Raw genomic sequence first — 16,575 nt, 5'->3', positions numbered from 1 at the left:
CTGAAACCTCAAATAATAGCCTGAAAATTCTAAAGAAAAAAAAGGAAAATTGCCATAAAAAGTCACTTTTCCGTATCAAATTTAATGCATTAAACATTTCTGGCTGATAATCCACAGGAAGGTATATTTTTAAATAATGTAACAGGTTGTATACAAAAGCTTTTAAGGAAGTTATTGATCATGTCGACCATCCAGAGATCTCAAAACGCTGTGTATCAAATCTAATGCAATCAGATTTAAAGGGTTAAGGATACAATGTTATAAGTTTTATTCACATTTAGGTAACCTCCCTTCATGGTTTATGTCTTGTATTAGTTGATAAAAACTTTAAAAAATTAAATCCCAGTTTTAGTCGATTGCATTTTAGTCCAAACTTTTATTCTTCTTGCCTACATCTGGTAAAATTCATGCTTGTGTGCTCGATGCACTCTGCACTCTGATCTCTGCTTCCTGCAGATATTGTAAAAAAGATCTTGATTTCAGTGGGTTACTGATTACTGTTACTGGTTAAATAAAGGTTAAATAAAAAAAATTAAATTTGTTGTTACAATGGATTTACGCAGAGGGGAGAAACATCATGGATTTTGAAAGTCAGATGAAAAATTAAATCCTAGATATAGATCTGTTTTAGCTAGTCTGAGTCTAGTCTTCCTCATGGAAAAATGTGGTTAATGACCATTTTTTGGTTCAAGTTTTAGTGGACAAAATTACCAACAGTGTGGATTAGGCATCAGTGTGAATTTTCTGACCTATTTCTACCTCTGCTGGTTGGTTTCATTTTATTGCTTTTGGCATCACATAGAGAAATTAATTTAAGATATTTTTGGTGAACTGATTCAGTCTCACTTTTTCAAACGCTGACCTCACCTTCACACAGCCCGTGTGCTCATCTGCCTCCTCCCCCACCTTCGCCTCCTCCTCCTCTTCCTCCTCGTCCTCTCTGTATTGATAAATGTATCTCTGATTGTCCCCGACGTCAGGCAGCTTCACTGGATCCGACGCCGTCTCATTTACTGTCACTAAGTTCTTATTGGCTGGTTCTCTGTTTGAAAACGCCGCCCAGGATCTTCTGTCTCCTGGGGCCAGCGGGGGTAGCTGACCTTTAGGCTCTTTGTCGTATCCCAGCAGGCTCTGAATGTGGGGGGGCAGTCTGAACTCGGCCACCAGGAGGTTTGGTGCTGAGGCTGTGGCCAGGTTCCTGTAGAGCACCGCGGGGGCTTTAGGAGAAGGAGAGCGTGAGGGGGGGTCTGAGGGTTGGAGTGAGGGTTCAGACTCGTCATGGCTTGGCTGGTACATGATGTCTGAGCAGATGCTCTGTCTGTAGTTACTCCTCTGGTTCCAGATGTCCTCTAGCTCCTCCTCCTCTTCTTCAAACTGCTGGCGGTCTAGATGGACGGGGTCTGTTTCTGGCTCTGGAGGTGTCACAGCGTCCTCAGGTTTCTTAGTGTGCTCTACCGCCCCCACCTCTAACGACAGAAGCTTCCCCACCACTCCTCGAGGCTGCTCCTGGCACGGCACGTCGCTGCAGAGCTTGATGCCGCTTGATGTGGAAATCCCAGAGTCGACAGAGTCCTGACGAACGCTCACGCTCACTGTTGACTTCAGATTGACGATCATGTGAGACGCCTGGCTCTGACACTGAAGTCTGGGACTGTCTTCATGCAAACTGTGGGGTCTTGAACATTTATGGTACATGTGCCCATTCAGGTCTTTAATGAGTGTGTGCACACTCAGACAGCCGTGTCTGTGTTCAGCTGGAGGCTGATTCACATAAATGGGGAGATGAGTAGAGTGAATCATCTCATCTCTTCCAGGTGAGGACATTTTTTCCCACTCCTGCGCTGCATCCTCATGCAGACTGTATTCAGACTTTATGAGGTGGTTACACGGCACAGTCTGATCCTCATCTTCTTCCACAGGTGGAGTTTGGAGGTTCGTGTCCACATCAGGAAGATCTTTTACCACAATAGCTGTCGACGGGGCTTCAGAGGAGCTAAGGTCTGCTGAGCTGCGTGTGACGGCAGGAGCAGCTCGAGTCTGTTTAAAGGAGCTCAGGTTTGAGTGTCTCTGTGAGAGCGGGTCTGGATCAGTCCCTGTGGTTGTTTTAGACTCTGGTGGAGCGATGGTGATGATGTCCTGGATGCTGGGGATGAGCGTCATGTCTTTAGGCAGGTCGAAGCTCAGCACAGAGCCCAGAGAGAGGAATCTGCAGTGACTTCTGACAGGGTTAGCAGACAACAGAGAGTTTGTCCCTTCTGAAACAGCGTAGGGGGTGATGCTATACTCTCCTGAACACTCAGTCTCAATGTCCTTCAGCAGAGGATTCTTCATGTAAGCTGTGGCCTCTGCTCCGCTCCTGCACTTTGGTGCACTCTTCTTCCTCCTAGCCTCCTTCAGAGGCCATGTGTGAGTGTCATATGTGATGGTTTCACAATCATACTGATGCCTCCCTTCTGTTTGCTCCTCCACGCCCATGATTTTCTGGATGGTGTGCCTGCGAGCGTCCCTCTTCCTCTTCCTCTTCTTGCCCATCCTCTTCAGGCTGCTGAAGATGGAGCTGCTGCTGCTCCCGATCACAGGATGGAAGGTCACGTTAGCCGTCTGAGGTGCAGCCGCTGAGGAAAGCGGTGAGGAGGAGGTCGATGATGATGATGGCGAGAGAGTAGGGGAGGCTGAGGCTGCAGAGCGGCTCTTTTGGCGGGGCAGGGTGATACTCTCATACACAGGGGCCACAGCCAAGTTGTTATCCTTCACATGCAGGTAGGTACTTACCTGCAAAAAGAAAACATGTTAGGCATTTGTGTGCACATGATTCAGTCTGTTAAAGCTTCATCATTAGACACCACAAAGACTCATGCATGCTGCAGGCTAAAAACAGAAAGTTAAACATTTATATGACACTCATGTCACTTTTGTTCTGTCTTGGTTCCTACAAAAGAAGATTATACGTGCCCTGTCATGGACTGGAAGTAGAGCTCCCACTGCCCCTCTCTTTCGCAGATATGGTCTACCGAGGCTCAGTGTTGTGCCTGAACAAGTTCAAATGAGTGGGTTCCATGACTGCGCTCATGTGTTTGGTGAACGATGAACTCCACTGTTGTGTTCAAATGCGTTAAAATGACTGCATCCAATGAACTCCTTCGTTTCCTTGTTGAACAGTAAGCTGTGCCGTTTAATTATCAATTCATGAACTAAAAACGTGAGCAAAGCGACCGCTCATATTCCGAAGGGTACCGAGAATTGCAGAGGTCTTTGTTTTACAAAGACTTAAGTGTGATTTCCGGTAGCTGAAGTTATTTACAGCAGCCGAGTCAGATTTACGGCATTCACCCTGCGCCAGATATGGCTAATGTGGCTAACAGAGTAGCTTGTGACATCGGCAGTAGATCATCCAGTGCGACAGAAGGCAGAAATTATGGACATTTAAAAGACATCTACGCACAAACCACGAGAGATCCTGACGGAAAAGACCTTACATTCTTTTGCAAATTATGCCCGCTGGCTATGAAGAAACAAGTCAGAACCACTAAATGTTAATGATGTGCAATTTCTTGTGCTTTTTACTTCAAAATTGGCATTTTAAGGGAGCAAAGCTAGGGCTTCAAAGTTTTGCACCTTTTGTTTCCAAAATACAAAGGGAAGTATATATTTTTTAGAATGCTGTAAATTAATTATATATTCTTAAAATCTTGAGAGATGGCAGCTTAAGATTATCATGAGTAATTTAAAAATGTCATGTATCTTTAGTTATACTAAAGACTACCACTTAGTTTCAAGCGTTGTGGGTTTTTTTGTTAGGAAAAGACAAAGTTGAACTTCATGGTAATAATTTACCTTATGTAATGCGCACTTGAACGTTGAGCATAGAATTTCAGAGAGGTTCTGCTAAAGCTTCAGACTGCATTTTTTCAATTCAAAAAATATAAACAGAAAGTTTGATATTTCTAAGGCATTATGTCTGGTGATTGTTTTATCATTTAAGTATTCAAGATACTTCTTTACCTTTTGGCAATTAAAGTAAGCAATGCAGAGCCAAACTTAGTGAGATATTTACTGAGGATCATATGTTTGTTTTCACTGAAGCTGTTAAACTATGCAGTCTTTTCATATGTTACATTTTATAGTAAATATTTTATAATAAATATTTACAATAAATATTCAGTTTTTTTTAATCTATTCTGAGTTGGCCTGCTTTATGATTGTACATTAAGTTGCTAGTGTTTTAGGGTTTTTTATCTTTAAGTGTAACATGTAGGGCTGCAGTAATCGATTCTTTTTGTGATCGAGTAATCTATCAATTCTTCTATTGATTAATCAAGTAGATACAGAGTAGATAGGCTAGTAGATACAGACTACTGTATAAGACTATCATATTGCAGCCAGAAAACAAAAGAAAATGGTAAATGAACGAGTTCAATTTCAGTCGTGAACTGAACTTTGAACTAGTTCATTTTAATTGTGAACTTGCACATCGAGGGGGTGGGGTTCTTCAGAGGACTGTCAGAGGTTGGGCATAGGGCTGGTCAATTCATCGGAAATAAGATTAAATCGCAATATAGCCTGCTGCAATTTTCAAATCGCAGAAGGTGCAATATTCTTTAACTAGAAATTTGTGTCACAATATCAGTTTTAAACATTTTTGCAGCAGAGATGTTATGCATCACATATCATGCAATCATTCCTTTTTATAAATAGTCTACAAAAATCAAATTTCTTCATTCTTGTACATGTTTTTATACTAAATATGAAAATGACATTAAAATTATTACTTCTTTCAGAACAACAATTCAAATGCAATTTGCAAGATGAGTCAAAATCATCACAATTATATATTTTTTTAAAATTGTTCAGCCCTAGTTAGATCTGATATTGTGTTGGTTGTAATATAGAATGATTTATTGCTTGTGTTTGTTGGGAAATACATAAGATGAGAAGCATGTCAAATTGCAATATTGGGGGAAAAAACCCCAATCAGATTATTTCTAAGTCATTCATCCCTGGTTGAGTGTAATGTTTGAATGCCCCTCAAATCCAGCACCTGTTTAAGTCCACCTGTCCTGTAAAAATACGTACATGAGCTGAGACGTGGCGTTGGATTTGAGCGTATCCTCCACTGCAGACAGCAGTATTTCTTTTAAAGCAACAACAACTTTTGATATGATCAAACATGAGAGATTTGTTAGTTAAAATCTCGCTGTATCAAAAACTAGCAAAGTATTGAAAATGTTGACAACCTTACAGGAGTCCTACAGTCCTTAACAAGCACATGAGTTATTTGTGTTATAAATGACATGAGAGACAAACTGATTTATGTCAGCTGCTATTCAAACATCACAGACTTAGAAGTATACAAACCTGCAGCAGCATCACAGATGTAAAAACAACACAAAGACAAAAATGTTAGCATGAAAGGACAAAGGAACAAGGACATGATGCATTTACACGCCTGCAGATCTTAACCAGAATCACATGTGGGTGTACATGCCGTCATGTGCAGCTGTAATGGTTTGACCTTCCAACTCTGTGACTAATCTCTTGTTTCTGTGGAAGCCCCAGACTATAAATCACCGTGTGCAGTCTGGGGCCTTCCTACAAAGTTCAGCCCCGGTTCTTTGTCCAATGACTGAGCCTGTGCTGGTGTAAAACACTCACTCCTGCTGGGAGCCGTGTTGGAGCACGAGTTTCACAGGAAGTAAAGATGAGGTCACCTCTTGTACACGGCCGTGGCACCGCCTCAGAGGGCTGAACCAGCAGGTTTACATCGGGCTCGTGGTGAAAAAACAGGAGGAGAGAGAGCATCTGTCAACATTCACAGCAGGAGGACAAGTGTGAGCGTTTCCTACTCATCACCCTCATTCAGCCTCTGTCATCAGAGCTTCCAGGCACTAATCCAGACTCTCTGAACACGAGGAGGTCCAAAGAAAAGTTTCATCAGAGGAAAGTTGGACTGTAAACGCTCTGATTAATTGTCTGAGTGTCTGCTGAGAATATATCCATTCATCTGAGTTTACACAAGAAAAGCTTCAAGGGAGAACGACTGCTGACAGATTGTTGCACAGAGTCCTTCAGTATATTTCAGAGGTCCACCTTTGTTTGCATTGCCTCTAGCTTACTCAGATAATCCTTGTTTAAAAGGGTTACGTAACGCCTGTCAATATCAAAAATGTGAGAGTAATTCAAAATGTATTTATGTTAAAAACACAGTTTTAGTGCTGCTTGTTGCACAGTTTCAGGAGCAGGACCACATCGTTAAATCTAACATAACACTCTGATTTCACTCTGGGATTCTCTCTCCCTCCATCCCTCCCCTCTCTCTCTTTTTTTAGATCTTATCTGTAGAGCCCTGAGAGAGTTCATCATGCCTGGGCATTACGACACACCCCAAAAAGCAGTGGTTCTCAATCCTGGGGTCAGGACCCCATTGGGGGTCGTGAGACACTGAGAGGGGTTCTCCAGATGCTTAAAAAACAAACCCATAATATTTTTAATACTACAAATTTGCCACTTGACATCAATTTAGCCAAATTTTCACCTGTTTTAATCATTTTTCCCCCACCAATTTTAACCCATTTTTGCCAATTGAAACCCATTTTTGTCAATTTTAAACCCTTTCCACCATTTTTTTTCTGCCTGTTTTTGCCACTTTTAAACCAAATGTTGCAACTTCTCACCACTTTATCCTGCCATTTCAGAAGCATTTCTGCCCACCTTTTGCCACTTTTTAACCTCTTTCACCACTTTTCCTGCCATTTTTGTTCCTTTGTGCCACTCTACAACCAATTTTGACATGTATCACCCTTTTTTTTGCCTCATTCTAACCCCTTTTCACCACTTTATTAGACCATTTTGCAACATTTCTGCCAGTATTAATCCATTTTTATATTTTTATTTACTAACAATGGCTGGCAAGTGGATTTCAGATCAAACAGATCAAATGTTAAGTCATTCTAGGTAAAAATGTTTCAATATCTGTCGTTTTTGGGAATGGACTTCACATCTGCAGATATTTAAAGCCCAAAGATACCCTTAAAAACACAACATCTTCTTTTCCTACTCACATTTTCTGAATTTAATGATCTTCTGGGGGCCGGATAGGAAGCTTTGGGGGGCCTGACATAACCCTCGGGCCGCCAGCTGATGATCACTGGTCTAAGTGCTCAAATGATAGCACTCTAGCATGGCTGCTCTTTAACTCTTCTAACCTGCTTATAGACAGGTCACTGGCTCTCTGGAAGCTGCAGTCTTACTGTTCCTCTCCACAGGAGTTAGTAGAGCATGCTGCCCCCAGAAAAACAACCTTACACAGCATGCAGTCCCAGCACACTTTGAGACGCAGCATGCAGCGCCACTTCACAACGCGCAATTTACCTCGTTTGCACTCTGCCGATAAATCTTTTTCTTTCGCTTTAAACTACCAAAAGTATTTTCCAAAAGCCCCTGGCAGCGCCTCCAAAAGTTTTTACAGGCAGAAGGTTGAGGCACAGCAGGCTGAGGAAGAAAAAGGAGGATGTGAAGGTGAAGAGGGGGAGGAATGAACAGCAGGAGATCACATGCAGTGTCTCTACAGAGAATGGATGATGCTGGACTGGAATTTAGAGGCCTGTTAAACCAGCTCTGCATATGTTCTGTTCACACTAAAGCTGTGTCATTGTTTAGTTACTGCTGAGAGGAGAGGTTCATAACATTCAAACTAACCAAAATATAGTTGCAGAAATAACATTTTTACTTGGGTCATGTAAACATACTGTATGCAGAGCTGGTGCGGCCCAGCAGGAGTAAACAGCAGTAATCACTGGTGTCCTAAAAATTGTGATTCCTAACTTTGTAAGAGTGTTTTCTCACCCTGTGCATGGGCTCACAGCTCTCCTCCACTACCTCCACAGTCCCAGCAGGTGGCTCCAGCACCTGAACCTGGCTCTCCCCTGGGTTAGCAAAGCTGAGGATGAGGTTCACTGTTCCCCCTAGAGCAGGACTGCTGTGGTCCTTGAGGACCATGATAGAGGGTTTGGGAGACTCTGAGGAGGGGGCCTCGCTGACTGGTGGGCTGATGCTTTTCATGACTTCATACCCGTCGTCTAACTGCTTCTCCTCTGAAAGCTCAGCCTGCAAGGAGGAAGGCTGACTGTCTCCTGCTGCATCTACTCTGTCTTCATCAGAGATGGGGACTGGGGGCTGATGGGAATTGTAGTCGTCTAAAACAGGAGCCAGAGTCTGTGAATGGAGCTATAGTGAGGAAAAATAATTACTCACACATGAAGATAAGACCTTCCAAGAGAGTTATTCATCCTACGTTTAATGCCTTTCTGTTACAATGTTACAATGTTCTGTTCATTTACCTCTGTTACTGTGGCCTCAGAATAAATGTTATCCTGTGAAGACTCCTGTTTGCTCTTCTTATATAGCCACTGCTGTTTCTGAGCTCTCCAGTGAACCAAAATCCATCCAAGCATGCTCCTGAGCTCCTCCATGCGCTCTTTCACCTGCAAGGCATCACTCAGGGTTTATAAAACCAGGTTAAAATTGAACTTACGCTTTAATAAAAGCCTTGTTATCCTCACCATCTGTGTGAGGTGGTGATCTTTGTCTAAAATGCTCCTCCCCCTGGTCGCCAGCTCATCAAATTCCTCAAACTTCTGCTCGATCTGCAGATCCAGCTCTGCAGCCAGCGGCTTTCGACCATCTTTCCCAGGATGCAGAGCAGCATCAGAGAAAATGCACGACCTGGTGTCCTCCGTCCATGAGCTGTACAGAGGAGGGCGGGGGGGATGACAGAGACAAGGAACAGAGCTGTGAGGGAAGCCATACATGCACAAACACCATGAAAGTAAGCAGACTCCCTGATAGCACAGACATTCATCGCCCTGTCACACTCAGCCCAGGAAACTCCAGCTGACCTCCTCAGCGCATCTTAAATTATACATTTCACCAGGGACCTGTGCTTAACATCCAGAACATCCTGTTCTTCCCTTTAGAAGACATCGTAATGAGCAGATGTTCTCATTAAGGATTACAAAAGAAAATCAGGCCAACGAGGGGGTCACAACATCCTCACGCCCCGCTTTAATGGATAAAAGGTCAATACAGGGAGGTGTCGCTATAATCTGCAGGGAGAATCTGTACTAATACACAGTTACCCATCTTTAAGGTTTATAGAAATACAAATAAAACTCCTCATTTCCTCTGCAATATACTACATATTTTTCCTGAGGTAAGAGATGGTCATAAGTTTCAAAGATAAAGTCCTTGTTTTTGTTTGCAATTAGTCAGTAAAGCTGGGTTTTTTTTTTGCCTCTCACATAAAGAAGTTACACCTGTTTGCTTTTCTGTTGTATTCTATTGCACTATATAGCACTGTTAAAAAGGACCAGTGAAATCCATATTTTATATTTGACCTGAATAATAACAACTCTTATCAAAGAAACAAATATCTTGATTTATTCATCTGTGTAGTAAATAGCCTTCTTTAAATGAAATGAATGCATGAATGTAACTTATGTTAAAATTGCTAAAGTTGGTTAATAATGGCAAAAATTATGGAAAGGGTGATCAAATTGGATTTTTAAAGAACATAAATGCATTAAAAGTGGCAAAAATTGGATAAAAATGGCAGAAATGGGCACAAAAAGTGGTAAAAGGGGAATAAAAGTGGCTGAAATGGCTTTTAAGTGCAAAAAATTGGTGGAAATGAAGTGGACTGGGATGAAAATTGATATGAACTGGGAAAGATGGGTTAATTGTGGTTAAAATGGGCAAAAAGGGGTAAAAAAAAGTGGTTGATATTCTTAGTTTTTTATTGCATCTGGAGACCCCCTCTCAGTGTCTCGCAAGCCCAAGGTTGAGAACCACTGCTTTATAGAACCAGAGCCACAAGGAAGGCCAAAACAGCAGCAGCCTTTGTTGTGAATACAGGCTGCTGCCGTCAGGTTGCAGGTACATGGAACAAGAAGATATAAAAGTTCATTTATTTGGTTTTTACAGGCCTTATTAATAACTCGATCTAATCTGTCCCTGTAACATGTAGAAGCCTACATCTGCATGTTTGGTTACCTGTGTATGTAGTAGAGCTGTATGTAGTGTATCCTGTGTATTCAGTGAACTGCTTTGTTTTTTAAATTCATTCTCTGCTGGCTGTAAAGAAAATTGCCCCCAGGGAATGATACAGTTTACTTAACCCTAACCTTCACTGACATACTGGCACGTAAACATCACTAAAGCTAAGTGAAGACTTGTCTAAATTTGGTGATCAAAACAGTGTCCCTGCGGTGTGTTTAAGGGTCCAGCGCAGTGATACTCAACACATGGCTCTTTTGAGATTATTTGTGGCTCTTTTATGTCTTAACTTGAAATATTATTACCCCAGAAAACCTTATATAAAGGAAACTTTGACCTCAGAAATTATCCATTGCGAATCACATTAATCAGTTTGTTTCCCACACTTATACAGCTGGCTTAAATTGTCAACTTTTAAATATTTCTGTATATTTTCATTGCCCTTATCCGCAATTTTATGCCATTTTTAGTCCATTTTACTGCTTTTAGCCCACTTTTATCACTGCTTTTTGCCACCTTTTGCCCAGTTTTTGACTGTTTTATCCTGCTTTTTACTATTTGCATTTTTTTTGCCCATTGCTGCCACTTTTCACCCATTTAACCTCCCTTTTGCCATTCAATGTCACTGTTTCCCAAAATTTTGCCACTCGTTGCTTCCTTTTGCCCATTTTAGTAACTTTCCACTCATTTTTTGACATGTTTTTACCACTTTTGCCACCTGTAACTAATTTTTCATCACTTCTCACCCGTTTTTGCCACTCTCTGCTATCATATGCCACTTTTTCTCCCCATTTTTGCTACTTTTTACCTAATTTTTGCCATTTTATTCCTTTTTTGCTCATTTTTTTGCCAACCTTATTTCATTTTATCTACACTTTAACCCTTTTTGCTGCGTTTCACCACTTAAACTGTGGCGTTTGCAAAGGTACTTCTTAACAATTTGACTCTTTGGTTGAGATGGGCTGAGTAACACTGGTCCAAAGTCAGAGAAAACCTACAGTTTGAATATCTCTGTTTTTCTGTGGTGGTCATACTGATTTAAAAATGCATGTTTTTAAAGACATGGAGAATAAAATGTCCAGGGCTGCAGCCCCACAGAGCTCAATGGTAGCTGCTACTGTCTCAAGCTTTTACTGCCTTCCAGGTCTCCATGTTGGTCATGTAACTGAGAGTTGTGAATAAACTTTGCTGAGAAACACTCTGACAGGTAAAGAGCAATGCCAACAAAATAAAATAAAATAAAGGTGCTACTGGACAAAGTTTTCCTTTGGAGAGATAATTTGCAGCAAGAAAAAGTGAAGTTGCAATGCCTGAAATCTAAACACTCAGCAGAAAGTTTAAAGTTAGAATTACACCATGTCCGGTGTCACTGATGGTGATGACTTTACTTTGCAGACCCCTGGTGACCCCTCCTATCTGCTTACATCATAGCGAGGTAGCTCCTGAAGAAGTCCTGGAGCTGTATGAACTCCTGCAGACGTGACTTGTTCTCGGTCACACTCCTCCCCAGCTCCGTCCAGCCCTGCAGCATTGCCCGGATCTTTACCCCGAGCACTTGCACTCTCTCTGGGCACAGCTCCTCCAGGCGAGAGGCCTGCTCCTCCACCTCCTTCACCTCCTCCCTGATGACTTCATAGTCGACCTGTGGAGAATCACAATCAAATCCATCATCTCCCATCATGCACTGTACGTCTCAGACAGCCTGTACCAATTGTATCTCAGAATGACCTCATCTCATGGCTTTATGAATATCATTCAGTGGGGCTCATATGGGCTACACATGGGCTGAAGCAACGGAGCAACCTTCACCACATTTTTACTTCTTTGATGAGCAGTAATTAATAGCGTTGAATGCTGTCTGGGAAAAATACTTGGTAATGTTTCTCAGCTACAGTAAGCTTTAAGTACACGGAGCTGGATGCCTGTCTGCTGACGACACCCTGATTTTAGTTTGGGAGATTAGCTCATTTCTGCTCTTCAGTCATATCAAGTCCAGACAGCTGCTAAACACACCGCAGCCAGAAACTGACTCACACACAACTTTAACATCAACCAAAGTCACACCTCCAACCGTGACCCCCCGGACACTAACACACCCCAGCAGATACTCTGGAAACACACAGACTGAGCAGAGGAATGACTCACAGGCATAAATAAATATCCTGTGTGAATAATAAACCTTTGCACGCTCTATGTGTGTATCGCTGGGATTGTTTACGGTGCTGTTTATACAATAAATCAGAGCTGAGTGGGCTGGCTCTTTTTAGATGTGAGAAAATCTGGCACAACAGGAAACAGGCGGTGGAACAATGTGTTAGTGGGCAGAGGGGGGCTTCCCCTTTTTAATTATACCGAGCTACAGGTCTGCGATCCAGGGTCAAAGGAAAGAATTAAGTAACAACCTCCAAAACAAAGCAATAAAACCAATACAGAAATGCTAATGCTGCAGGTACTTGTGCACACACAACACAATATGATACTCTTAATCATCCACAAGAGGGAATTTACCTTGAATGCTGTGCTATACAATTTTCTTCTGCCTCAACGAAAGAATCAATGAGTGGAAACAAACATGATCTACATGTAAACGGAAAAGCATGGCAAACCAAAGAAACACAACGTCATATACTGAACTTTTAGGCGCTGGTAAGTTCAGCTGGTAGAGAAGGCGTCCATGTTTGAGGCAACAGTCCTAAACACACTAGACATGGGACTGAGTCCTGAACCTGGCATTGCTGGGTCCACGTCTGCCCCTACTCTAACACCATCTTTCCTGTCGCTCTTTGACTATCCTTTTCTGTCTAATGATGGCAAAAAAGCTCCCAAAAATAATCATGCATGAATCTGCATAAAACACAACACAGTAAGAGAAAAGATATAACAAAACATAAGAACACCATGGAGCTTTACAGTCTGCTGGAGCTTTAGAGATCCTTTCATCTATCTAGCCAACAAATAATCTGTCTCAGTGTCCAGCAAGTCTGAGTTCCAGTTTTTACAACCCGCCACACTACTTTATCTATATGTTAGTAGAAAATTAGCAGCAATCTTTAAACCTGACCCCCCCCCCCCAACCCATGCTAAATCCACACTCTTTAAACAGTACTGGTGGCTAAAGCCTGTTTCAGACTGGACGTGTGAGATGCCACCTTGGCTGCAACACAGCTGGATTTCCAGTTTGTTTGCATGTCAACAAGTCAGGACTTTCAGACTGCCTGCGTGTGCGTGGCTTAGGCATGGAGAATTTAGAGAATGGAGGTATTGCCTTTTTTTGTTCGCACACTGTGTGCTGTTATATGCCAGAGAAAGTACAGAAATATGGACAAAATGAACCCTTTAGAACAGACGTAAGGCTCTTTCAGTGTCTACATGAATACTGAATGTAGCACATAAATGAACTTTAATACTTCACTCCACCCTCCTGTCCAAATATGGTCACTCCTGCATCTAGAAAATCAACATGGTAGTGGCCAAAAATGCCAAACTTGACTTTAAAAAAGCAGATGACAAACAAAGGTGGAGACAACAAGAGAGGGACCTGGATGCAGCCGAGGACCACTTCATACCGGAAGACGGATGACATGTCTCGTCTTCTAATACCGGAAGTCACTCAAATTGAACTTTTTCTTTGCTGTTTTCTTCGTATATGAATGTTCTACATGTATACATGTGTATCTGTATCAGAGTATGTAAGCGGAGCGGAACGGGAGTGAGCGGGGAGCGCGAGTGGAAGGATTTTGATCAGAGCGCGGAGCGGTTTTTTCAAAAAAGCTGGACTGGCATCTTATCTTGCGCTCCATCCCGCTCCAATTTTGCTCTGGTACCGCTCACACCATGCGTTTGAAGCATGTCTCACCCAGAATGCATCTGCAAGAATTTGTATCCGTGAAGCATCCCGTGTTGGTTTCACTGCTCCTGCAGAGAGACAGCGACATCCAGCACGTCAGACTGGGCTTTCCGCCGGAATAATCCGAGAGACTTGAGATGCCTGCACAGTGTTGATATACTAATATTAACACCATCGTCATTTTTTAAAAACTGAGAAGATGGTAATGCGCCTCCGTGTTTTCGTTGAGTGAGCGGTGAGTGATTGAGTGGAGCAGGTAGAAACTTGAGTGAGCGGTGGAGTGATAATGAGCAGAGCGGCGTGAATCCCCTCTGAGCGGACGAGCGGACGCAAGGAACAGCTCTGTGAGCGAGGAGCGGGAAATCTCATTGCTCCACTCCGCTCACATGCTCTGATCTGTATATATGTACACAGTGCTTAACAAATTTATTAGACCACCTGTCACATCTGTCTCAAAGACCATCCAGCATCATGAAGTGCTTTAATGTGGACTCTTTCATTTTCAGTCAGCTCTCCACGTTTTACCATTTTGAACAGGAATGAGGAATTTCAAACTGAATTCACCTTTTTATACCCAATCTTGAGCCAGCTCACTGGGCTTCTCTGAGAAGTCAGAAATGAATCAAGCATAACATTCAACCACTAATAATCATTTTTCTGTTCAGGAATGTCAGTAAATAACTATAATTTGACATATTAATCAAGAAATAATAATGTGCTTTACTATTTTTACAGTTTTTTGTAAATCAGTAAATTTGAAAATTCATGGATAATAATAATAATTCTATTTTAGCATTAAAAATATCATTTGGGTTAAAGAGCTTCTACATATTGGTGTATTAACCATTGCAGAAACATAAAAATGATTTTGGTAATTACCAATGCTGTTAATTTAGGGCAGCTGTGGCATAAACCTGACTTTGGTTAGGGTTAGGGTGGTCTAATACATTTGTTAAGCACTGTATATGAAACTATATTGTATATAAAATTATTTTATTTTAAATCATGTAGTACATCTTCTCATTTAACTGAGAAAATACAAGAAACCAGATTCTGCTTTTATATTTCACTATCAATTCTTATTTTAATATGGATCATGATTATAAATGGTTCATTAAAATCAATTTAATCCCGTGGTTTGAGCTTTTTATTCCAAAAACTTGCATATTCCTTGTCCGCTTGTATTGCATTACCTAACAGACCTTCCTCTGGCAACATGACGGCGACGGTGACGTCTGGCCGGCCAGCCAATATTCCGTTGCATATTATGTCTCTGCTCAGTGATATGTGAATTGGGATCATAAATCGATATTTTGTTTCCTTGTATTTCCTTCTGTGGCTGACTTGCCTCTATTAATATGGTAGCGACGCACACAGAAAACAACGAAAAAGACCTTCAGTTCAAGTCACTTCCGGTATTAGAAGACGAGATATGGCGGTGGTAGGCCGACTCCCGGTGTGAAGTTGAGGTCCTCAGCTGCATCCAGGTGCTCTTGAACAACAAGGTTCCATTACCCGCCCCCTCTCTACTGAATATAGTACTGTGTTGCACCAATAAACCATGTGTTAGCACCGGGATCATTTGATGCCCCTCATCTCTCACCTCCAGGCGGTCCTGTTTGGCCTGCAGAGCTTCGAGGCCGCAGCGCTCTGGCTCACACTGCACAGCCATGTCTGTCTCCCTCTCCAGGACATCCAGACTCAGCTCTTTGCAGCAGGACAGACTCTCCTCCACTCGAACAGCCAGGCTGGCATGCTGGAGAGGCACAAAGTCATCATGAGCCCACGCAGGCTGTCATTAAGTCATTATGCTTCACTGTGTATTATTTGTTTTCCAATGAGAGCCACATTGCAAATTAGTGTTTAGAATGGTGTCATGGAGTCCCCGGCGGGCGAGTGTGCATGTGCTTTTTTGACATGTGTGCAGGAATAAAACGAATTAGCGCAAAAACACTCATGCGAGGAGGAGTGTGGCTCATTTGGGGCTTATTAAAGTACATAACCACAGACAAAAGCAAACCAGATGTGATTCTATTGGTTTGTGCAGCTGTTTGTGCCAAAAGCAGGGAGACTTAAAAACCATTCAGCATCATCCAGCATGGCAAACAAACATTAAAAACAGCAAAACGTAATAAACTACAACTAGAGATCACATTAGAGTTCATTTTCAACTGCGTCTCCTCTCCTGACCTTGCTCAGCAGCTCCTGGATGGCCTGATCATGGCTCTGAGAGCGGCCTCTCTCCCTCACAGTGTCGTTCAGCATCTCTACGGCCTCTCTGAGTTCCTCCACAGGGTCTCCCATGCTTTCTATCAGGGGCTCGCCACCACCACTGCTCTGGAGACCCAGCAATGAAGGAGTAGAGGAGATCTCACGATGGAGAACCTGTTAGACAGGTGCATTTTTAAATATTGACATTTTTAATGTGCTTTAAATGATACTATGCCTGCAGAAAAGTAGTTTTTATACAGGTGATATTATGGTTTTAAAAATGTTTGGTAATTCCAAACTATTATTTGTGTAAATGATGCTCTTTTCTCACCTTTCCAAGGCTGTACGTACTCCCGCTGAGCTCCTGACTCTCCTCCAGCTCCACACGCTCCAGGAACTCGGTCAGCATCCGGGTGTCCTGCAGCTCTGAGCTCTGCTGGGTCAGGGCACTTTGGACACGATGGTAT

General features: G+C 42.3%; 1 protein-coding gene across 1 annotated transcript in view; it reads right to left on the bottom strand.

Annotated features, from left to right (window-relative positions):
* LOC121511110 overlaps positions 1–16,575 on the bottom strand; it is an 81,547-nt gene that overhangs the window by 15,473 nt on the left and 49,499 nt on the right. Inside the window, exons 17-24 of the mRNA XM_041789665.1 lie at positions 16,440–16,575; positions 16,088–16,282; positions 15,501–15,653; positions 11,475–11,692; positions 8,559–8,742; positions 8,337–8,480; positions 7,843–8,223; positions 868–2,772 (exon numbers count right to left, since the gene is read on the bottom strand). Coding sequence (XP_041645599.1) covers positions 868–2,772; positions 7,843–8,223; positions 8,337–8,480; positions 8,559–8,742; positions 11,475–11,692; positions 15,501–15,653; positions 16,088–16,282; positions 16,440–16,575 — 3,316 coding nt within the window. The remainder of the gene's footprint in view (positions 1–867; positions 2,773–7,842; positions 8,224–8,336; positions 8,481–8,558; positions 8,743–11,474; positions 11,693–15,500; positions 15,654–16,087; positions 16,283–16,439) is intronic.

This window comes from Cheilinus undulatus, linkage group 6 (assembly GCF_018320785.1).
Source record: "Cheilinus undulatus linkage group 6, ASM1832078v1, whole genome shotgun sequence".
Taxonomy (NCBI): Eukaryota; Metazoa; Chordata; class Actinopteri; order Labriformes; family Labridae; genus Cheilinus; species Cheilinus undulatus.
Note: the sequence above shows the minus strand (reverse complement) of the source record. Positions and strands in the feature narration are given on the sequence as shown.